Source organism: Scyliorhinus torazame, chromosome 7, assembly GCF_047496885.1.
Source record: "Scyliorhinus torazame isolate Kashiwa2021f chromosome 7, sScyTor2.1, whole genome shotgun sequence".
NCBI classification, from domain to species: Eukaryota; Metazoa; Chordata; class Chondrichthyes; order Carcharhiniformes; family Scyliorhinidae; genus Scyliorhinus; species Scyliorhinus torazame.
In genome coordinates this window covers 18,283-41,659 of record NC_092713.1, presented here as the reverse complement: position 1 = coordinate 41,659, position 23,377 = coordinate 18,283, and the positions used below count along the sequence as shown (strand labels likewise).

Below are 23,377 nucleotides of genomic sequence, written 5' to 3'. Positions count from 1 at the left end.
GACAGTGAGTTACCGATTCCCACCATCTCAGACAGCGAGTTCCCGATTCCCACCCTCTCAGACAGCGAGTTCCCGATTCCCACCATCCTCTCAGACAGCGAGTTCCCGATTCCCACCCTCTCAGACAGCGAGTTCCCGATTCCCACCACCCTGTCAGGCAGCGGGTTCCCGATTCACACCCTCTCAAACAGCGAGTTCCCGATTCCCACCGTCTCAGACAGCGAGTTCCCGATTCCCACCCTCTCAGACAGCGAGTTCCCGATTCCCACCCTCTCAGACAGCGAGTTCCCGATTCCCACCCTCTCAGACAGCGAGTTCCCGATTCCCACCCCCATCTCAGAATACGTGTTCCCGATTCCCACCCTCTCAGACAGCGAGTTCCCGATTCCCACCCTCTCAGACAGCGAGTTCCCGATTCCCACTCTCTCAGTCAGCGAGTTCCCGATTCCCACCCTCTCAGACAGCGAGTTCCCGATTCCCACTCTCTCAGTCAGCGAGTTCCCGAATCCCACCCTCTCAGACAGCGAGTTCCCGATTCCCACCCTCTCAGACAGCGAGTTCCCGATTCCCACCCTCTCAGACAGCGAGTTCCCGATTCCCACCACCCTCTCAGACAGCGAGTTCCCGATCCCCACCCTCTCAGACTGCGAGTTCCCGATTCCCACCCTCTCAGACAGCGAGTTCCTGATTCCCACCCTCTCAGACAGCGAGTTCCCGATTCCCACCACCCTCTCTGACAGCGAGTTCCCGATTCCCAACCCCCTCTCAGACAGTGAGCTCCCGATTCCCCCCCTCTCAGACAGCGATTTCCCGATTCCCAGCACCGTCTCAGACAGCGAGTTCCCGATTCCCACCCTCTCAGACAGCGAGTTCCAGATTCCCAGCCTTTCAGACAGCGAGTTCCCGATTCCCACCACCGTCTCAGACAGCGAGTTTCCGATTCCCACCCTCTCAGACAGCGAGTTTCCGATTCCCACCCTCTCACACAGCGAGTTCCCCATTCCTAACCTCTCAGACAGCGCGTTCCCGATTCCCACCCTCTCAGGCAGCGAGTTCCCGATTCCCACCCTCTCAGACAGTGAGTTACCGATTCCCACCCTCTCAGACAGCGAGTTCCCGATTCCCACCCTCTCAGACAGCGAGTTCCCGATTCCCACCATCCTCTCAGACAGCGAGTTCCCGATTCCCACCCTCTCAGACAGCGAGTTCCCGATTCCCACCACCCTGTCAGGCAGCGGGTTCCCGATTCACACCCTCTCAAACAGCGAGTTCCCGATTCCCACCGTCTCAGACAGCGAGTTCCCGATTCCCACCCTCTCAGACAGCGAGTTCCCGATTCCCACCCTCTCAGACAGCGGGTTCCCGATTCCCACCCTCTCAGACAGTGAGTTCCCGATTCCCACCACCCTGTCAGACAGCGAGTTCCCGATTCCCACCCTCTCAGACAGCGAGTTCCCGATTCCCACCCTCTCAGACAGCGAGTTCCCGATTCCCACCGTCTCAGACAGCGAGTTCCCGATTCCCAGCCTCTCAGACAGCGAGTTCCCGATTCCCACCCTCTCAGACAGCGAGTTCCCGATTCCCACCCCCCTCTCAGAATACGTGTTCCCGATTCCCACCCTCTCAGACAGCGAGTTCCCGATTCCCACCCTCTCAGACAGCGAGTTCCCGATTCCCACCATCCTCTCAGACAGCGAGTTCCCGATTCCCACCCTCTCAGACAGCGAGTTCCCGATTCCCACCACCCTGTCAGGCAGCGGGTTCCCGATTCACACCCTCTCAAACAGCGAGTTCCCGATTCCCACCGTCTCAGACAGCGAGTTCCCGATTCCCACCCTCTCAGACAGCGAGTTCCCGATTCCCACCCTCTCAGACAGCGGGTTCCCGATTCCCACCCTCTCAGACAGTGAGTTCCCGATTCCCACCACCCTGTCAGACAGCGAGTTCCCGATTCCCACCCTCTCAGACAGCGAGTTCCCGATTCCCACCCTCTCAGACAGCGAGTTCCCGATTCCCACCGTCTCAGACAGCGAGTTCCCGATTCCCAGCCTCTCAGACAGCGAGTTCCCGATTCCCACCCTCTCAGACAGCGAGTTCCCGATTCCCACCCCCTCTCAGAATACGTGTTCCCGATTCCCACCCTCTCAGACAGCGAGTTCCCGATTCCCACCCTCTCAGACAGCGAGTTCCCGATTCCCACTCTCTCAGTCAGCGAGTTCCCGATTCCCACCCTCTCAGACAGCGAGTTCCCGATTCCCACTCTCTCAGTCAGCGAGTTCCCGAATCCCACCCTCTCAGACAGCGAGTTCCCGATTCCCAGCCTCTCAGACAGCGAGTTCCCGATTCCCACCACCGTCTCAGACAGCGAGTTCCCGATTCCCACCCTCTGAGACAGCGAGTTCCCGATTCCCACCCTCTCACACAGCAAGTTCCCCATTCCCACCCTCTCTGACAGCAAGTTCCCAATTCCGACCCCCTTCTCAGACACCGAGTTCCCGATTCCCACCCTCTCAGACAGCGAGTTCCCGATTCCCACCCTCTCAGACAGCGAGTTCCCGATTCCCACCCTCTCAGACAGCGCGTTCCCGATTCCCACCCTCTCAGACAGCGAGTTCCCGATTCCCACCCTCTTAGACAGCGAGTTCCCGATTCCCACCCTCTCAGACAGCGAGTTCCCGATTCCCACCGTCTCAGACAGCGAGTTCCCGATGCCCAACTTCTCAGACAGCGAGTTCTTGATTCCCACCCTCTCAGACAGCGAGTTCCCAATTCCCACCCTCTCAGACAGCGAGTTCCCGATTCCCACCCTCTCAGACAACGAGTTCCCGATTCCCCCCCTCTTAGACAGCGAGTTCCCGATTCCCACCACCGTCTCAGACAGCGAGTTCCCGATTCCCAGCCTCTCAGACAGCGAGTTCCCGCTTCCCACCCTCTCAGACAGCGAGTTCCCGATTCCCACCCTCTCAGACAGCGCGTTCCCGATTCCCACCCTCTCAGACAGCGAGTTCCCGATTCCCACCCTCTTAGACAGCGAGTTCCCGATTCCCACCCTCTCAGACAGCGAGTTCCCGATTCCCACCGTCTCAGACAGCGAGTTCCCGATTCCCAACTTCTCAGACAGCGAGTTCTTGATTCCCACCCTCTCAGACAGCGAGTTCCCGATTCCCACCCTCTCAGACAGCGAGTTCCCAATTCCCACCCTCTCAGACAGCGAGTTCCCGATTCCCACCCTCTCAGACAGCGAGTTCCCAATTCCCACCCTCTCAGACAGCGAGTTCCCGATTCCCACCACCGTCTCAGACAGCGAGTTCCCGATTCCCACCCTCTCAGACAGCGAGTTCCCGATTCCCACCCTCTCACACAGCAAGTTCCCCATTCCCACCCTCTCAGACAGCAAGTTCCCAATTCCGACCCCCTTCTCAGACACCGAGTTCCCGATTCCCACCCTCTCAGACAGCGAGTTCCCGATTCCCACCCTCTCAGACAACGAGTTCCCGATTCCCCCCCTCTTAGACAGCGAGTTCCCGATTCCCACCACCCTCTCAGACAGCGAGTTCCCGATTCCCAGCCTCTCAGACAGCGAGTTCCCGCTTCCCACCCTCTCAGACAGCGAGTTCCCGATTCCCACCCTCTCAGACAACGAGTTCCCGATTCCCACCCTCTCAGACAGCGAGTTCCCGATTCCCACCACCCTCTCAGACAGCGAGTTCCCGATCCCCACCCTCTCAGACTGCGAGTTCCCGATTCCCACCCTCTCAGACAGCGAGTTCCTGATTCCCACCCTCTCAGACAGCGAGTTCCCGATTCCCACCACCCTCTCTGACAGCGAGTTCCCGATTCCCAACCCCCTCTCAGACAGTGAGCTCCCGATTCCCCCCCTCTCAGACAGCGATTTCCCGATTCCCAGCACCGTCTCAGACAGCGAGTTCCCGATTCCCACCCTCTCAGACAGCGAGTTCCAGATTCCCAGCCATTCAGAAAGCGAGTTCCCGATTCCCACCACCGTCTCAGACAGCGAGTTTCCGATTCCCACCCTCTCAGACAGCGAGTTTCCGATTCCCACCCTCTCACACAGCGAGTTCCCCATTCCCAACCTCTCAGACAGCGCGTTCCCGATTCCCACCCTCTCAGGCAGCGAGTTCCCGATTCCCACCCTCTCAGACAGTGAGTTACCGATTCCCACCCTCTCAGACAGCGAGTTCCCGATTCCCACCCTCTCAGACAGCGAGTTCCCGATTCCCACCATCCTCTCAGACAGCGAGTTCCCGATTCCCACCCTCTCAGACAGCGAGTTCCCGATTCCCACCACCCTGTCAGGCAGCGGGTTCCCGATTCACACCCTCTCAAACAGCGAGTTCCCGATTCCCACCGTCTCAGACAGCGAGTTCCCGATTCCCACCCTCTCAGACAGCGAGTTCCCGATTCCCACCCTCTCAGACAGCGGGTTCCCGATTCCCACCCTCTCAGACAGTGAGTTCCCGATTCCCACCACCCTGTCAGACAGCGAGTTCCCGATTCCCACCCTCTCAGACAGCGAGTTCCCGATTCCCACCCCCCTCTCAGAATACGTGTTCCCGATTCCCACCCTCTCAGACAGCGAGTTCCCGATTCCCACCCTCTCAGACAGCGAGTTCCCGATTCCCACTCTCTCAGTCAGCGAGTTGCTGATCCCCACCCTCTCAGACAGCGAGTTCCCGATTCCCACTCTCTCAGTCAGCGAGTTCCCGAATCCCACCCTCTCAGACAGCGAGTTCCCGATTCCCAGCCTCTCAGACAGCGAGTTCCCGATTCCCACCACCGTCTCAGACAGCGAGTTCCCGATTCCCACCCTCTGAGACAGCGAGTTCCCGATTCCCACCCTCTTAGACAGCGAGTTCCCGATTCCCACCCTCTCAGACAGCGAGTTCCCGATTCCCACCGTCTCAGACAGCGAGTTCCCGATGCCCAACTTCTCAGACAGCGAGTTCTTGATTCCCACCCTCTCAGACAGCGAGTTCCCAATTCCCACCCTCTCAGACAGCGAGTTCCCGATTCCCACCCTCTCAGACAACGAGTTCCCGATTCCCCCCCTCTTAGACAGCGAGTTCCCGATTCCCACCACCGTCTCAGACAGCGAGTTCCCGATTCCCAGCCTCTCAGACAGCGAGTTCCCGCTTCCCACCCTCTCAGACAGCGAGTTCCCGATTCCCACCCTCTCAGACAGCGCGTTCCCGATATCCCACCCTCTCAGACAGCGAGTTCCCGATTCCCACCCTCTTAGACAGCGAGTTCCCGATTCCCACCCTCTCAGACAGCGAGTTCCCGATTCCCACCGTCTCAGACAGCGAGTTCCCGATTCCCAACTTCTCAGACAGCGAGTTCTTGATTCCCACCCTCTCAGACAGCGAGTTCCCGATTCCCACCCTCTCAGACAGCGAGTTCCCAATTCCCACCCTCTCAGACAGCGAGTTCCCGATTCCCACCCTCTCAGACAGCGAGTTCCCAATTCCCACCCTCTCAGACAGCGAGTTCCCGATTCCCACCACCGTCTCAGACAGCGAGTTCCCGATTCCCACCCTCTCAGACAGCGAGTTCCCGATTCCCACCCTCTCACACAGCAAGTTCCCCATTCCCACCCTCTCAGACAGCAAGTTCCCAATTCCGACCCCCTTCTCAGACACCGAGTTCCCGATTCCCACCCTCTCAGACAGCGAGTTCCCGATTCCCCCCCTCTTAGACAGCGAGTTCCCGATTCCCACCACCCTCTCAGACAGCGAGTTCCCGATTCCCAGCCTCTCAGACAGCGAGTTCCCGCTTCCCACCCTCTCAGACAGCGAGTTCCCGATTCCCACCCTCTCAGACAACGAGTTCCCGATTCCCCCCCTCTTAGACAGCGAGTTCCCGATTCCCACCACCCTCTCAGACAGCGAGTTCCCGATTCCCAGCCTCTCAGACAGCGAGTTCCCGCTTCCCACCCTCTCAGACAACGAGTTCCCGATTCCCCCCCTCTTAGACAGCGAGTTCCCGATTCCCACCACCGTCTCAGACAGCGAGTTCCCGATTCCCAGCCTCTCAGACAGCGAGTTCCCGCTTCCCACCCTCTCAGACAGCGAGTTCCCGATTCCCACCCTCTCAGACAGCGCGTTCCCGATTCCCACCCTCTCAGACAGCGAGTTCCCGATTCCCACCCTCTTAGACAGCGAGTTCCCGATTCCCACCCTCTCAGACAGCGAGTTCCCGATTCCCACCGTCTCAGACAGCGAGTTCCCGATTCCCAACTTCTCAGACAGCGAGTTCTTGATTCCCACCCTCTCAGACAGCGAGTTCCCGATTCCCACCCTCTCAGACAGCGAGTTCCCAATTCCCACCCTCTTAGACAGCGAGTTCCCGATTCCCACCCTCTCAGACAGCGAGTTCCCAATTCCCACCCTCTCAGACAGCGAGTTCCCGATTCCCACCACCGTCTCAGACACCGAGTTCCCGATTCCCACCCTCTCAGACAGCGAGTTCCCGATTCCCACCCTCTCAGACAACGAGTTCCCGATTCCCCCCCTCTTAGACAGCGAGTTCCCGATTCCCACCACCCTCTCAGACAGCGAGTTCCCGATTCCCAGCCTCTCAGACAGCGGGTTCCCGCTTCCCACCCTCTCAGACAGCGAGTTCCCGATTCCCACCCTCTCAGACAACGAGTTCCCGATTCCCCCCCTCTTAGACAGCGAGTTCCCGATTCCCACCACCCTCTCAGACAGCGAGTTCCCGATTCCCAGCCTCTCAGACAGCGAGTTCCCGCTTCCCACCCTCTCAGACAGCGAGTTCCCGATTCCCACCCTCTCAGACAGCGAGTTCCCGATTCCCTCCCTCTTAGACAGCGAGTTCCCGATTCCCACCCTCTCAGACAGCGAGTTCCCGATTTCCACCGTCTCAGACAGCGAGTTCCCGATTCCCAACTTCTCAGACAGCGAGTTCTTGATTCCCACCCTCTCAGACAGCGAGTTCCCAATTCGCACCCTCTCAGACAGCGAGTTCCCGATTCCCACCCTCTCAGACAGCGAGTTCCCGATTCCCACCCTCTCAGACAACGAGTTCCCGATTCCCCCCCTCTTAGACAGCGAGTTCCCGATTCCCACCACCGTCTCAGACAGCGAGTTCCCGATTCCCAGCCTCTCAGACAGCGAGTTCCCACTTCCCACCCTCTCAGACAGCGAGTTCCCGATTCCCACCCTCTCAGACAACGAGTTCCCGATTCCCCCCCTCTTAGACAGCGAGTTCCCGATTCCCACCACCGTCTCAGACAGCGAGTTCCCGATTCCCAGCCTCTCAGACAGCGAGTTCCCGCTTACCACCCTCTCAGACAGCGAGTTCCCGATTCCCACCCTCTCAGACAGCGCGTTCCCGATTCCCACCCTCTCAGACAGCGAGTTCCCGATTCCCACCCTCTTAGACAGCGAGTTCCCGATTCCCACCCTCTCAGACAGCGAGTTCCCGATTCCCACCGTCTCAGACAGCGAGTTCCCGATTCCCAACTTCTCAGACAGCGAGTTCTTGATTCCCACCCTCTCAGACAGCGAGTTCCCGATTCCCACCCTCTCAGACAGCGAGTTCCCAATTCCCACCCTCTCAGACAGCGAGTTCCCGATTCCCACCCTCTCAGACAGCGAGTTCCCAATTCCCACCCTCTCAGACAGCGAGTTCCCGATTCCCACCACCGTCTCAGACAGCGAGTTCCCGATTCCCACCCTCTCAGACAGCGAGTTCCCGATTCCCACCCTCTCACACAGCAAGTTCCCCATTCCCACCCTCTCAGACAGCAAGTTCCCAATTCCGACCCCCTTCTCAGACACCGAGTTCCCGATTCCCACCCTCTCAGACAGCGAGTTCCCGATTCCCCCCCTCTTAGACAGCGAGTTCCCGATTCCCACCACCCTCTCAGACAGCGAGTTCCCGATTCCCAGCCTCTCAGACAGCGAGTTCCCGCTTCCCACCCTCTCAGACAGCGAGTTCCCGATTCCCACCCTCTCAGACAACGAGTTCCCGATTCCCCCCCTCTTAGACAGAGAGTTCCCGATTCCCACCACCCTCTCAGACAGCGAGTTCCCGATTCCCAGCCTCTCAGACAGCGAGTTCCCGCTTCCCACCCTCTCAGACAACGAGTTCCCGATTCCCCCCTCTTAGACAGCGAGTTCCCGATTCCCACCACCGTCTCAGACAGCGTGTGCCCGATTCCCAGCCTCTCAGACAGCGAGTTCCCGCTTCCCACCCTCTCAGACAGCGAGTTCCCGATTCCCACCCTCTCAGACAGCGCGTTCCCGATTCCCACCCTCTCAGACAGCGAGTTCCCGATTCCCACCCTCTTAGACAGCGAGTTCCCGATTCCCACCCTCTCAGACAGCGAGTTCCCGATTCCCACCGTCTCAGACAGCGAGTTCCCGATTCCCAACTTCTCAGACAGCGAGTTCTTGATTCCCACCCTCTCAGACAGCGAGTTCCCGATTCCCACCCTCTCAGACAGCGAGTTCCCAATTCCCACCCTCTCAGACAGCGAGTTCCCGATTCCCACCCTCTCAGACAGCGAGTTCCCAATTCCCACCCTCTCAGACAGCGAGTTCCCGATTCCCACCACCGTCTCAGACAGCGAGTTCCCGATTCCCACCCTCTCAGACAGCGAGTTCCCGATTCCCACCCTCTCACACAGCAAGTTCCCCATTCCCACCCTCTCAGACAGCAAGTTCCCAATTCCGACCCCCTTCTCAGACACCGAGTTCCCGATTCCCACCCTCTCAGACAGCGAGTTCCCGATTCCCACCCTCTCAGACAACGAGTTCCCGATTCCCCCCCTCTTAGACAGCGAGTTCCCGATTCCCACCACCCTCTCAGACAGCGAGTTCCCGATTCCCAGCCTCTCAGACAGCGAGTTCCCGCTTCCCACCCTCTCAGACAGCGAGTTCCCGATTCCCACCCTCTCAGACAACGAGTTCCCGATTCCCCCCTCTTAGACAGCGAGTTCCCGATTCCCACCACCGTCTCAGACAGCGAGTTCCCGATTCCCAGCCTCTCAGACAGCGAGTTCCCGCTTCCCACCCTCTCAGACAGCGAGTTCCCGATTCCCACCCTCTCAGACAGCGCGTTCCCGATTCCCACCCTCTCAGACAGCGAGTTCCCGATTCCCACCCTCTTAGACAGCGAGTTCCCGATTCCCACCCTCTCAGACAGCGAGTTCCCGATTCCCACCGTCTCAGACAGCGAGTTCCCGATTCCCAACTTCTCAGACAGCGAGTTCTTGATTCCCACCCTCTCAGACAGCGAGTTCCCGATTCCCACCCTCTCAGACAGCGAGTTCCCAATTCCCACCCTCTCAGACAGCGAGTTCCCGATTCCCACCCCTCAGACAGCGAGTTCCCAATTCCCACCCTCTCAGACAGCGAGTTCCCGATTCCCACCACCGTCTCAGACAGCGAGTTCCCGATTCCCACCCTCTCAGACAGCGAGTTCCCGATTCCCACCCTCTCACACAGCAAGTTCCCCATTCCCACCCTCTCAGACAGCAAGTTCCCAATTCCGACCCCCTTCTCAGACAACGAGTTCCCGATTCCCCCCCTCTTAGACAGCGAGTTCCCGATTCCCACCACCCTCTCAGACAGCGAGTTCCCGATTCCCAGCCTCTCAGACAGCGAGTTCCCGCTTCCCACCCTCTCAGACAGCGAGTTCCCGATTCCCACCCTCTCAGACAACGAGTTCCCGATTCCCCCCCTCATAGACAGCGAGTTCCCGATTCCCACCACCCTCTCAGACAGCGAGTTCCCGATTCCCAGCCTCTCAGACAGCGAGTTCCCGCTTCCCACCCTCTCAGACAGCGAGTTCCCGATTCCCACCCTCTCAGACAGCGAGTTCCCGATTCCCTCCCTCTTAGACAGCGAGTTCCCGATTCCCACCCTCTCAGACAGCGAGTTCCCGATTTCCACCGTCTCAGACAGCGAGTTCCCGATTCCCAACTTCTCAGACAGCGAGTTCTTGATTCCCACCCTCTCAGACAGCGAGTTCCCAATTCGCACCCTCTCAGACAGCGAGTTCCCGATTCCCACCCTCTCAGACAGCGAGTTCCCGATTCCCACCCTCTCAGACAACGAGTTCCCGATTCCCCCCCTCTTAGACAGCGAGTTCCCGATTCCCACCACCGTCTCAGACAGCGAGTTCCCGATTCCCAGCCTCTCGGACAGCGAGTTCCCGCTTCCCACCCTCTCAGACAGCGAGTTCCCGATTCCCACCCTCTCAGACAGCGCGTTCCCGATTCCCACCCTCTCAGACAGCGAGTTCCCGATTCCCACCCTCTTAGACAGCGAGTTCCCGATTCCCACCCTCTCAGACAGCGAGTTCCCGATTCCCACCCTCTCAGACAGCGCGTTCCCGATTCCCACCCTCTCAGACAGCGAGTTCCCGATTCCCACCCTCTTAGACAGCGAGTTCCCGATTCCCACCCTCTCAGACAGCGAGTTCCCGATTCCCACCGTCTCAGACAGCGAGTTCCCGATTCCCAACTTCTCAGACAGCGAGTTCTTGATTCCCACCCTCTCAGACAGCGAGTTCCCGATTCCCACCCTCTCAGACAGCGAGTTCCCAATTCCCACCCTCTCAGACAGCGAGTTCCCGATTCCCACCCCTCAGACAGCGAGTTCCCAATTCCCACCCTCTCAGACAGCGAGTTCCCGATTCCCACCACCGTCTCAGACAGCGAGTTCCCGATTCCCACCCTCTCAGACAGCGAGTTCCCGATTCCCACCCTCTCACACAGCAAGTTCCCCATTCCCACCCTCTCAGACAGTGAGTTCCCGATTCCCACCCTCTCAGACAGCGAGTTCCCGATTCCCACCCTCTTAGACAGCGAGTTCCCGATTCCCACCCTCTCAGACAGCGAGTTCCCGATTCCCACCCTCTCAGACAGCGAGTTCCCGATTCCCACCCTCTTAGACAGCGAGTTCCCGATTCCCACCCTCTCAGACAGCGAGTTCCCGATTCCCAACTTCTCAGACAGCGAGTTCTTGATTCCCACCCTCTCAGACAGCGAGTTCCCAATTCCCACCCTCTCAGACAGCGAGTTCCCGATTCCCACCCTCTCAGACAGCGAGTTCCCGATTCCCACCCTCTCAGACAGCGAGTTCCCGATTCCCACCACCCTCTCAGACAGCGAGTTCCCGATTCCCACCACCCTCTCAGACAGCGAGTTCCCCATTCCACCCCCCTCTCAGACAGCGAGTTCCCGATTCCAACCCTCTCAGACAGCGAGTTCCCCATTCCCACCACCCTCTCAGACAGCGAGTTCCTGATTCCCACCCTCTCAGACAGCGAGTTCCCGATTCCCACCCTCTCAGACAGCGAGTTCCCGATTCCCACCCTCTCAGACAGCGAGTTCCCGATTCCCACCCTCTCAGACAGCGAGTTCCCGATTCCAACCACCCTCTCAGACAGCGAGTTCCCGATTCCCACCTTCTCAGACAGCGAGCTCCTGATTCCCACCCTCTCAGACAGCGAGTTCCCGATTCCCACCTTCTCAGACAGCGAGCTCCTGATTCCCACCCTCTCAGACAGCGAGTTCCCGATTCCAACCACCCTCTCAGACAGCGAGCTCCTGATTCCCACCCTCTCAGACAGCGAGTTCCCGATTCCCACCACCCTCTCTGACAGCTAGTTCCCGATTCCCACACCCCTCTCAGACAGCGAGTTCCCGATTCCCACCCTCTCAGATAGCGAGTTCCCGATTCCCACCCTCTCAGACAGCGAGTTCCCGATTACCACCCTCTCAGACAGCGAGTTCCCGATTCCCACCACCCTCTCAGACAGCGAGTTCCCGATTCCCACCCTCTCAGACAGCGAGTTCCCGATTCCCACCCTCTCAGACAGCGAGTTCCCGATTCCCACCCTCTCAGTCAGCGAGTCCCCGTTTCCCACCCTCTCAGACAGCGAGTTCCCGATTCCCACCCTCTCAGACAGCGAGTTCCCGATTCCCACCACCCTCTCAGACAGCGAGTTCCCGATTCCCACCCTCTCAGACAGCGAGTTCCCGATTCCCACCACCCTCTCAGACAGCGAGTTCACGATTCCCACCACCCTCTCAGACACCGAGTTCCCGATTCCCACCCTCTCAGACAGCGAGTTCCCGATTCCCATCCTCTCAGACAGCGAGTTCCCGATTCCCAACTCCCTCTCCGACAGCGAGTTCCCGATTCCCACCACCCTCTCAGACAGCGAGTTCCCGATTCCCACCCTCTCAGACAGCGAGTTCCCGATTCCCACCCTCTCAGACAGCGAGTTCCCGATTCCCACCCTCTCAGACAGCGAGTTCCCGATTCCCACCCTCTCAGACAGCGAGTTCCCGATTCCCACCCTCTCAGACAGCGAGTTCCCGATTCCCACCACCCTCTCAGACAGCGAGTTCCCGATCCCCACCCTCTCAGACTGCGAGTTCCCGATTCCCACCCTCTCAGACAGCGAGTTCCTGATTCCCACCCTCTCAGACAGCGAGTTCCCGATTCCCACCACCCTCTCTGACAGCGAGTTCCCGATTCCCAACCCCCTCTCAGACAGTGAGCTCCCGATTCCCCCCCTCTCAGACAGCGATTTCCCGATTCCCACCACCGTCTCAGACAGCGAGTTCCCGATTCCCACCCTCTCAGACAGCGAGTTCCAGATTCCCAGCCTCTCAGACAGCGAGTTCCCGATTCCCACCACCGTCTCAGACAGCGAGTTTCCGATTCCCACCCTCTCAGACAGCGAGTTTCCGATTCCCACCCTCTCAGACAGCGAGTTCCCGATTCCCACCCTCTCAGACAGCGAGTTCCCGATTCCCACCCTCTCAGACAGTGAGTTCCCGATTCCCACCATCCTCTCAGACAGCGAGTTCCCGATTCCCACCCTCTCAGACAGCGAGTTCCCGATTCCCACCACCCTCTCAGACAGCGAGTTCCCGATTCCCACCCTCTCAGACAGCGAGTTCCCGATTCCCATCCTCTCAGACAGCGAGTTCCCGATTCCCACCCTCTCAGTCAGCGAGTTCCCGTTTCCCACCCTCTCAGACAGCGAGTTCCCGATTCCCACCCTCTCAGACAGCGAGTTCGCGATTCCCACCACCCTCTCAGACAGCGAGTTCCCGATTCCCACCCTCTCAAACAGCGAGTTCCCGATTCCCACCACCCTCTCAGACAGCGAGTTCACGATTCCCACCACCCTCTCAGACACCGAGTTCCCGATTCCCACCCTCTCAGACAGCGAGTTCCCGATTCCCATCCTCTCAGACAGCGAGTTCCCGATTCCCAACTCCCTCTCAGACAGCGAGTTCCCGATTCCCACCACCCTCTCAGACAGCGAGTTCCCGATTCCCACCCTCTCAGACAGCGGGTTCCCGATTCCCACCCTCTCAGACAGCGAGTTCCCGATTCCCACCCTCTCAGACAGCGAGTTCCCGATTCCCACCACCCTCTCAGACAGCGAGTTCCCGATCCCCACCCTCTCAGACTGCGAGTTCCCGATTCCCACCCTCTCAGACAGCGAGTTCCTGATTCCCACCCTCTCAGACAGCGAGTTCCCGATTCCCACCACCCTCTCTGACAGCGAGTTCCCGATTCCCAATCCCCTCTCAGACAGTGAGCTCCCGATTCCCCCCCTCTCAGACAGCGATTTCCCGATTCCCACCACCGTCTCAGACAGCGAGTTCCCGATTCCCACCCTCTCAGACAGCGAGTTCCAGATTCCCAGCCTCTCAGACAGCGAGTTCCCGATTCCCACCACCGTCTCAGACAGCGAGTTTCCGATTCCCACCCTCTCAGACAGCGAGTTTCCGATTCCCACCCTCTCACACAGCGAGTTCCCCATTCCCACCCTCTCAGACAGCGCGTTCCCGATTCCCACCCTCTCAGGCAGCGAGTTACCGATTCCCACCCTCTCAGACAGCGAGTTACCGATTCCCACCCTCTCAGACAGCGAGTTCCCGATTCCCACCCTCTCAGACAGCGAGTTCCCGATTCCCACCATCCTCTCAGACAGCGAGTTCCCGATTCCCACCCTCTCAGACAGCGAGTTCCCGATTCCCACCACCCTGTCAGGCAGCGAGTTCCCGATTCCCACCCTCTCAAACAGCGAGTTCCCGATTCCCACCGTCTCAGACAGCGAGTTCCCGATTCCCACCCTCTCAGACAGCGAGTTCCCGATTCCCACCACCCTCTCTGACAGCGAGTTCCCGATTCCCAACCCCCTCTCAGACAGTGAGCTCCCGATTCCCCCCCTCTCAGACAGCGAGTTCCCGATTCCCACCACCGTCTCAGACAGCGAGTTCCCGATTCCCACCCTCTCAGACAGCGAGTTCCAGATTCCCAGCCTCTCAGACAGCGAGTTCCCGATTCCCACCACCGTCTCAGACAGCGAGTTTCCGATTCCCACCCTCTCAGACAGCGAGTTTCCGATTCCCACCCTCTCAGACAGCGAGTTCCCGATTCCCACCCTCTCAGACAGCGAGTTCCCGATTCCCACCCTCTCAGACAGTGAGTTCCCGATTCCCACCATCCTCTCAGACAGCGAGTTCCCGATTCCCACCCTCTCAGACAGCGAGTTCCCGATTCCCACCACCCTCTCAGACAGCGAGTTCCCGATTCCCACCCTCTCAGACAGCGAGTTCCCGATTCCCATCCTCTCAGACAGCGAGTTCCCGATTCCCACCCTCTCAGTCAGCGAGTTCCCGTTTCCCACCCTCTCAGACAGCGAGTTCCCGATTCCCACCCTCTCAGACAGCGAGTTCGCGATTCCCACCACCCTCTCAGACAGCGAGTTCCCGATTCCCACCCTCTCAAACAGCGAGTTCCCGATTCCCACCACCCTCTCAGACAGCGAGTTCACGATTCCCACCACCCTCTCAGACACCGAGTTCCCGATTCCCACCCTCTCAGACAGCGAGTTCCCGATTCCCATCCTCTCAGACAGCGAGTTCCCGATTCCCAACTCCCTCTCAGACAGCGAGTTCCCGATTCCCACCACCCTCTCAGACAGCGAGTTCCCGATTCCCACCCTCTCAGACAGCGGGTTCCCGATTCCCACCCTCTCAGACAGCGAGTTCCCGATTCCCACCCTCTCAGACAGCGAGTTCCCGATTCCCACCACCCTCTCAGACAGCGAGTTCCCGATCCCCACCCTCTCAGACTGCGAGTTCCCGATTCCCACCCTCTCAGACAGCGAGTTCCTGATTCCCACCCTCTCAGACAGCGAGTTCCCGATTCCCACCACCCTCTCTGACAGCGAGTTCCCGATTCCCAATCCCCTCTCAGACAGTGAGCTCCCGATTCCCCCCCTCTCAGACAGCGATTTCCCGATTCCCACCACCGTCTCAGACAGCGAGTTCCCGATTCCCACCCTCTCAGACAGCGAGTTCCAGATTCCCAGCCTCTCAGACAGCGAGTTCCCGATTCCCACCACCGTCTCAGACAGCGAGTTTCCGATTCCCACCCTCTCAGACAGCGAGTTTCCGATTCCCACCCTCTCACACAGCGAGTTCCCCATTCCCACCCTCTCAGACAGCGCGTTCCCGATTCCCACCCTCTCAGGCAGCGAGTTACCGATTCCCACCCTCTCAGACAGCGAGTTACCGATTCCCACCCTCTCAGACAGCGAGTTCCCGATTCCCACCCTCTCAGACAGCGAGTTCCCGATTCCCACCATCCTCTCAGACAGCGAGTTCCCGATTCCCACCCTCTCAGACAGCGAGTTCCCGATTCCCACCACCCTGTCAGGCAGCGAGTTCCCGATTCCCACCCTCTCAAACAGCGAGTTCCCGATTCCCACCGTCTCAGACAGCGAGTTCCCGATTCCCACCCTCTCAGACAGCGAGTTCCCGATTCCCACCCTCTCAGACAGCGGGTTCCCGATTCCCACCCTCTCAGACAGTGAGTTCCCGATTCCCACCACCCTGTCAGACAGCGAGTTCCCGATTCCCACCCTCTCAGACAGCGAGTTCCTGATTCCCACCCTCTCAGACAGCGAGTTCCCGATTCCCACCCTCTCACACAGCAAGTTCCCCATTCCCACCCTCTCAGACAGCAAGTTCCCAATTCCGACCCCCTTCTCAGACACCGAGTTCCCGATTCCCACCCTCTCAGACAGCGAGTTCCCGATTCCCACTCTCTCAGTCAGCGAGTTGCTGATTCCCACCCTCTCAGACAGCGAGTTCCCGATTCCCACTCTCTCAGTCAGCGAGTTGCTGATTCCCACCCTCTCAGACAGCGAGTTCCCGATTCCCACTCTCTCAGTCAGCGAGTTCCCGAATCCCACTCTCTCAGACAGCGAGTTCCCGATTCCCACTCTCTCAGTCAGCGAGTTGCTGATTCCCACCCTCTCAGACAGCGAGTTCCCGATTCCCACCCTCTCAGACAGCGAGTTCCCGATTCCCACCCTCTCAGACAGCGGGTTCCCGATTCCCACCCTCTCAGACAGTGAGTTTCCGATTCCCACCACCCTGTCAGACAGCGAGTTCCTGATTCCCACCCTCTCAGACAGCGAGTTCCTGATTCCCACCGTCTCAGACAGCGAGTTCCCGATTCCCAGCCTCTCAGACAGCGAGTTCCCGATTCCCACCCTCTCAGACAGCGAGTTCCCCATTCCCACCCTCTCAGACAGCAAGTTCCCAATTCCGACCCCCTTCTCAGACACCGAGTTCCCGATTCCCACCCTTTCAGACAGCGAGTTCCCGATTCCCACTCTCTCAGTCAGCGAGTTGCTGATTCCCACCCTCTCAGACAGCGAGTTCCCGATTCCCACTCTCTCAGTCAGCGAGTTCCCGAATCCCACTCTCTCAGACAGCGAGTTCCCGATTCCCACTCTCTCAGTCAGCGAGTTGCTGATTCCCACCCTCTCAGACAGCGAGTTCCCGATTCCCACCCTCTCAGACAGCGAGTTCCCGATTCCCACCCTCTCAGACAGCGGGTTCCCGATTCCCACCCTCTCAGACAGTGAGTTCCCGATTCCCACCACCCTGTCAGACAGCGAGTTCCTGATTCCCACCCTCTCAGACAGCGAGTTCCTGATTCCCACCGTCTCAGACAGCGAGTTCCCGATTCCCAGCCTCTCAGACAGCGAGTTCCCGATTCCCAGCCTCTCAGACAGCGAGTTCCCGATTCCCACCCCCCTCTCAGAATACGAGTTCCCGATTCCCACCCTCTCAGACAGCGAGTTCCCGATTCCCACTCTCTCAGTCAGCGAGTTGCTGATCCCCACCCTCTCAGACAGCGAGTTCCTGATTCCCACTCTCTCAGTCAGCGAGTTCCCGAATCCCACCCTCTCAGACAGCGAGTTCCCGATTCCCAGCCTCTCAGACAGCGAGTTCCCGATTCCCACCACCGTCTCAGACAGCGAGCTCCTGATTCCCACCCTCTCAGACAGCGAGTTCCCGATTCCCACCCTCTCACACAGCAAGTTCCCCATTCCCACCCTCTCAGACAGCAAGTTCCCAATTCCGACTCCCTTCTCAGACACCGAGTTCCCGATTCCCACCCTCTCAGACAGCGAGTTCCCGATTCCCACTCTCTCAGTCAGCGAGTTGCTGATTCCCACCCTCTCAGACAGCTAGTTCCCGATTCCCACTCTCTCAGTCAGCGAATTGCTGATTCCCACCCTCTCAGACAGCGAGTTCCCGATTCCCACTCTCTCAGTCAGCGAGTTCCCGAATCCCACTCTCTCAGACAGCGAGTTCCCGATTCCCACTCTCTCAGTCAGCGAGTTGCTTATTCCCACCCTCTCAGACAGCGAGTTCCCGATTCCCACCCTCTCAGACAGCGAGTTCCCGATTCCCACCCTCTCAGACAGCAGTTCCCGATTTCCACCCTCTCAGATACCGAGTTCCCGATTCCCACCCTCTCAGACAGCGAGTTCCCGATTCCCACCCTCTCAGACAGCGAGTTCCCGATTCCCACCACCCTCTCAGACAGCGAGTTCCCGATTCCCACCACCCTCTCAGACAGCGAGTTCCCGTTTCCCACCACCCTCCCAGACAGCGAGTTCCCCATTCCCACCCTCTCAGACAGCGAGTTCCCGATTCCCACCCTCTCACACTCCCCACACACACCATCCCAGACAACAAGGTGGCAGTGAGGGGAGCGCTTCCCAGAGTCACGGATGCCGAGCTGGAGGCCCTCCTGGACGCGGTGGGGGAGATGCGGGTGACCCTGTACCCGGCTCGGGAAGGCCGTCCTTCTGGCCCATAGGTCTAGAAGTCTCCCAATCCCCCGCTGGCAGGACGTCCTCCCCGACCCCCTCCACTCCATTAGATCGCTCCTCTGCACAGCCATGAATGAGACCCCTCGCAACCGTTTGTTTGTCTTCCCGAGGAAGTCCATCTCCGGGGTCTCGCTTCCATCCTGGCTGACAACTCCGGGACCTGTCCTTCTCCGGAAGCACGCGAGGAGCCATAAGACCGACCCCCTGATCGAGAGGGTCCAGCTGCTCCACGCCAACCCCCGATACACCTACATCGGCACCAAGGCAGACGGCAAGATACGGTCACCCTACGGGACCTAGCGCCCGCTGGTTCCCCGGCCAACGCGCTCCCTCCCCCACAGCCTACCACCACCCCCCGCGCTCCTTGTGCCCACCTGGGGCTCCTGTACTGTCCCGCGCCTACACTGCCGCCGTCCACCACCCTCCTGTCTACCCCGTCCCCTCAACCGTCGCCGACACGCCGGACTGAAGCTCCAGACAACACGCTCTCGGAGTCAACAACTACAACGCCCGTACCCGCCGCACCGCCAGAGCTGAGGAGGTCCAAACGAACAATCTGAAAATATGATGACCCCACTTCATCCCCGCCGGACTTCATTTTTTAACAGGGGGTGAATGTGGTGAATGTATTTACCATAGTATAAACTGTCTGTTTAGTACTGTGGCCTATGGCCAGGAAATGGTAATACGATCTACCACCATGTATTGTACAGGAGGCCCGGTGGGCTCCGCCCCCCCCTCCCCCCCCCCTGGGGGGGCTGTATATAGACCTGGCCACCTGTCGGTGGCATGCATTGTTACTGAACTCACAGGCAGGCACGTTCTCGGTTAATAAAGCCTCTGTTCACTCGTTCTCATCGTCTTGCAGTGAATTGATGGTACAACAGGTTTGCTCCGCGTCCCCATCTGGCGCCCCCTATAGGTGCTACTGTGGATTCTTCCCTTGGGTGGGCCGTGTGATGACCCGCCAGTGGCTGGTGGCTGGTTTGGGGGGGGGGGGGGGGAAGTGTTATGACGGAGGGTGGTGTGAAGGAATGGTGAGGTGTGAGAGTGGGGGCTGGGGTGTGGGGATGGGGGCACCCATACGGCTGGTGCCAGTGTGCAGAACCCAGGCCAAGGCGGGTGGTCAGCAAGATGGCCGCCTTGCAGGCCGCGGTAACAGGTGTTTGTGCCTGGACACTGCCCGAGTCCTGTGGGGGATCACCCCGGCCCCACAGGCTGTCCCCTGGTCACCCACCCCCCCAGCCCGGGTAGGGCACCCCCATCCCAGCCAGCCCGGCCAGTGTCCAGCCCGACAGCCCGGCCAGTGTCCAGCCCGGCCAGTGTCCAGCCCGGCCAGTGTCCAGCCCGGCAGCACGGCCAGTGTCCAGCCCGACAGTCCGGCCAGTGTCCAGCCCGGCAGCCTGGCCAGTGTCCAGCCCGGCCAGTGTCCAGCCCGACAGCCCGGCCAGTGTCCAGCCCGGCCAGTGTCCAGCCCGGCCAGTGTCCAGCCCGGCAGCCCGGCCAGTGTCCAGCCCGGCAGCACGGCCAGTGTCCAGCCCGGCCAGTGTCCAGCCCGGCAGCCCGGCCAGTGTCCAGCCCGACAGTCCGACCAGTGTCCAGCCCGACAGTCCGGCCAGTGTCCAGCCCGGCAGCCCGGCCAGTGTCCAGCCCGGCCAGTGTCCAGCCCGGCAGCCCGGCCAGTGTCCAGCCCGGCCAGTGTCCAGCCAGGTAGCCCGGCCAGTGTCCAGCCCGGCCAGTGTCCAGCCCGGCCAGTGTCCAGCCCGGCAGCCCGGCCAGTGTCCAGCCCGGCAGCCCGGCCAGTGTCCAGCCCGGCCAGTGTCCAGCCCGGCCAGTGTCCAGCCCGGCCAGTGTCCAGCCCAGCAGCCCGGCCAGTGTCCAGCCCGGCCAGTGTCCAGCCCGGCAGCCCGGCCAGTGTCCAGCCCGGCAGCCCGGCCAGTGTCCAGCCCGGCCAGTGTCCAGCCCGGCAGCCCGGCCAGTGTCCAGCCCGGCAGCCCGGCCAGTGTCCAGCCCGGCAGCCCGGCCAGTGTCCAGCCCGGCCAGTGTCCAGCCCGGCAGCCCGGCCAGTGTCCAGCCCGGCCAGTGTCCAGCCCGGCAGCCCGGCCAGTGTCCAGCCCGGCAGCCCGGCCAGTGTCCAGCCCGGCCAGTGTCCAGCCCGGCCAGTGTCCAGCCCGGTAGCCCGGCCAGTGTCCAGCCCGGCCAGTGTCCAGCCCGGCCAGTGTCCAGCCCGGCAGCCCGGCCAGTGTCCAGCCCGGCCAGTGTCCAGCCCGGCAGCCCGGCCAGTGTCCAGCCCGACCAGTGTCCAGCCCGGCAGCCCGGCCAGTGTCCAGCCCGGCCAGTGTCCAGCCCGGCCAGTGTCCAGCCCGGCAGCCCGGCCAGTGTCCAGCCCGGCCAGTGTCCAGCCCGGCCAGTGTCCAGCCCGGCCAGTGTCCAGCCCGGCCAGTGTCCAGCCCGGTAGCCCGGCCAGTGTCCAGCCCGGTAGCCCGCAGTCACTCCTCTCGGTGACCTACCCCCTCCCTTGCCTTCAGCAGCCATGGCGCCTGCATCCCAATTTTTAAAACACAAGTGGACCTCGCCGTCAGGAACCCCCCCCCCCCCCACACACACCGCTGGAGGCGGAGAATCGCTTTGGTCCTGGAGAATACGGTCGTGCCCGCTAATGATATGAAAACGGTATTTACTGTACGTGCGTTTGGGAACACATTAACGCCGCTGTCGAGGTGACGGAGAATTGTGATTTGGCGTGAAACCGGTGCCGGCTCTGATTTTGGCGTTTGAACCGACTCTCCGCCCAATCGCGTTTCCTGATTCCCGGGTCAGCCGACATGAGCGGCTGCACCATGTGGGCCCAGTCTGTAAACTTCCTGAAACGTCCTGAAATTCCCTCTGAAAATCTCGCTGCTCCTTTAAGGTTACCCTCGTATCCCAATATCCTCTTTGCCTTGACATTATATTTGTCTGTGGAAGACTTTGGGGCATCATGGAGGCACTAAATAAATGCAAGTTGTTGCTGTTTAACAAATCAATGGGGCAGCAGCCTGACCAATGGAGTCAGACTCCACCTCAGTGACTGACTGAAGTGGGAAATGAAGGTTCGATTCCCAGGAACTGGGCGTCTCAAACGGGATGAACATTTGAAGACAAAATACCTTCTCCTTTTTAAAGCCGTTTCTCGAAGAAAATAGTTGTGTTTGTGAGATTGAAATAAAAGATGGGACTGAAAGCAGCTGTTCCCAAACTGAGTGGGGGGTGTGAGGAGACCCCAGTGCGCAGGGTCGCGCTGAACATCAGCCAGGTTTCAATGTCCAGGACACTGACCCCAGCCACATCTCAACTCTGCTCATTCTCCTGCTGCTTACCCTGACCTTTGTGCGTTTTATTGAAATGCAAATATCTCGGGCAGCTCCACACTGACAAATGCAGGTCGCAAAGCACGGACACTTTCTCTGAGCTACATTATAAGGATTATTCCAATCACAGCCCATCGATAAGCAATTTATCGGAGTCTGTGCTTCCGATCAAACTGGAATGGTCAACATGGAGAGGGAAGGAAATGACGGTGAAATAAAATCACAGAGACACACACACACACACAGACAGAGACACGCTCACAGACACAGAGAGACACACACACAGACAGAGAGAGACAGACACACACAGACAGAGACACGCTCACACACAGACAGAGACACACACAGACAGAGAGAGAGAGAGACACACACACACACACACAGACAGAGACACGCTCACAGACAGACAGAGAGAGACACACACACAGACAGAGAGACACACACACACACAGACAGAGACACGCTCACACACAGGCAGAGAGAGACACACACAGGCAGAGAGAGAGAGAGGCACACACACACACACAGACAGAGACACGCTCACAGACACAGAGAGACACACACAGACAGAGAGAGACAGACACACACACACTCACACAGACACACACAAACAGAGACACAGACACTCACACACAGAGGGAGAGAGAGACACAAACACACACAGACACACACACTCACACAGACAGAGACAGACACACACAGATAGAGACAGAGACACACACACACAGAGGGAGAGAGAGACACAAACACACACAGACACACACACTCACACAGACAGAGACAGACACACACACAGATAGAGACAGAGACACACACACAGAGGGAGAGAGAGACACAAACACACACAGACACACACACCGACACAGACAGACACACACAGACAGAGAGACAGACACACACAAGCAGACACAAAGACAGAGAGAGACAGACACAGATAGAGAGACACACACACAGGAAGACACACAGACACACACACAGACACACAGACAGAGACACACACACACAGACACACACACACACACACACACACATACACAGACAGAAACACACACAGACACACACACACATACACAGACAGAGACAGACACACACACAGACAGAGACAGACACAGACAGACAGACACTGACAGAGACACACACACACACAGACACTCACACAGACACACAGTCAGTGACAGAGACAGACAGACACACACACACAGTGACAGTGACAGAGAGAAACACACACACACACATACAGATACAGACAGACACACACATAGACACAGAGAGAGAGACACACAGACACACACACAGCTTTCTCTCACTCAGACACTGGACTATTGACAGCGCAGCCACTTACCCCGGAGCCAGCCACCCTCAGCAGCATCAGCAGCTCCGCAGCCCCGCACACAGACAACAGCCACATCCTCAGCTCCGCTCAGCAGCTCCGGACACCCGCCTCTCTGCTCACCATGGGCAGGGGGAGGGGGCAGGACTGACCTCCCTCACTCGCTCACTCTCTCCCCCTCTCTCTCCCCCCCCCATCTCCCCCCCCCTCTCCCCCCCCCCCTCTCTCCCCCCCTCACTCCACTCCTCCCCCTCACTCCCCTCCCCTCACCCCTCTCACCCTCCCTCCTCCCCACTCCCTCCCACTCCCTCCCCACTCTCCCCCTCTCCCCCACTCAACCCCCCACTCACCCCTCACTCCACCCCCTCATCCCCCCACTCACCTCTCACTCCCCCACTCCCTCACCCCCTCTCCCCTCCCTCACTCTCTCCCCCCTCACCCCCTCTCTCCCCTCTCCCCTCACTCTCTCCCCTCA

The 23,377-nt window shown here is 59.4% G+C and overlaps 1 protein-coding gene across 3 annotated transcripts in view; it reads right to left on the bottom strand.

Moving 5' to 3' along the window:
- Positions 1–23,004, bottom strand: part of LOC140426002 (noelin-3-like) — a 703,970-nt gene extending 680,966 nt beyond the window's left edge. For 2 of the 3 annotated variants that reach the window (XM_072510269.1, XM_072510270.1), the window contains exon 1: positions 22,915–23,004. In XM_072510269.1, coding sequence (XP_072366370.1) covers positions 22,915–22,980 — 66 coding nt within the window. In that variant the 5' untranslated portion in view covers positions 22,981–23,004. The remainder of the gene's footprint in view (positions 1–22,914) is intronic. The other variant, XM_072510271.1, reaches the window with a different exon arrangement.
- Between the last annotated feature and the right edge of the window lie 373 nt (positions 23,005–23,377).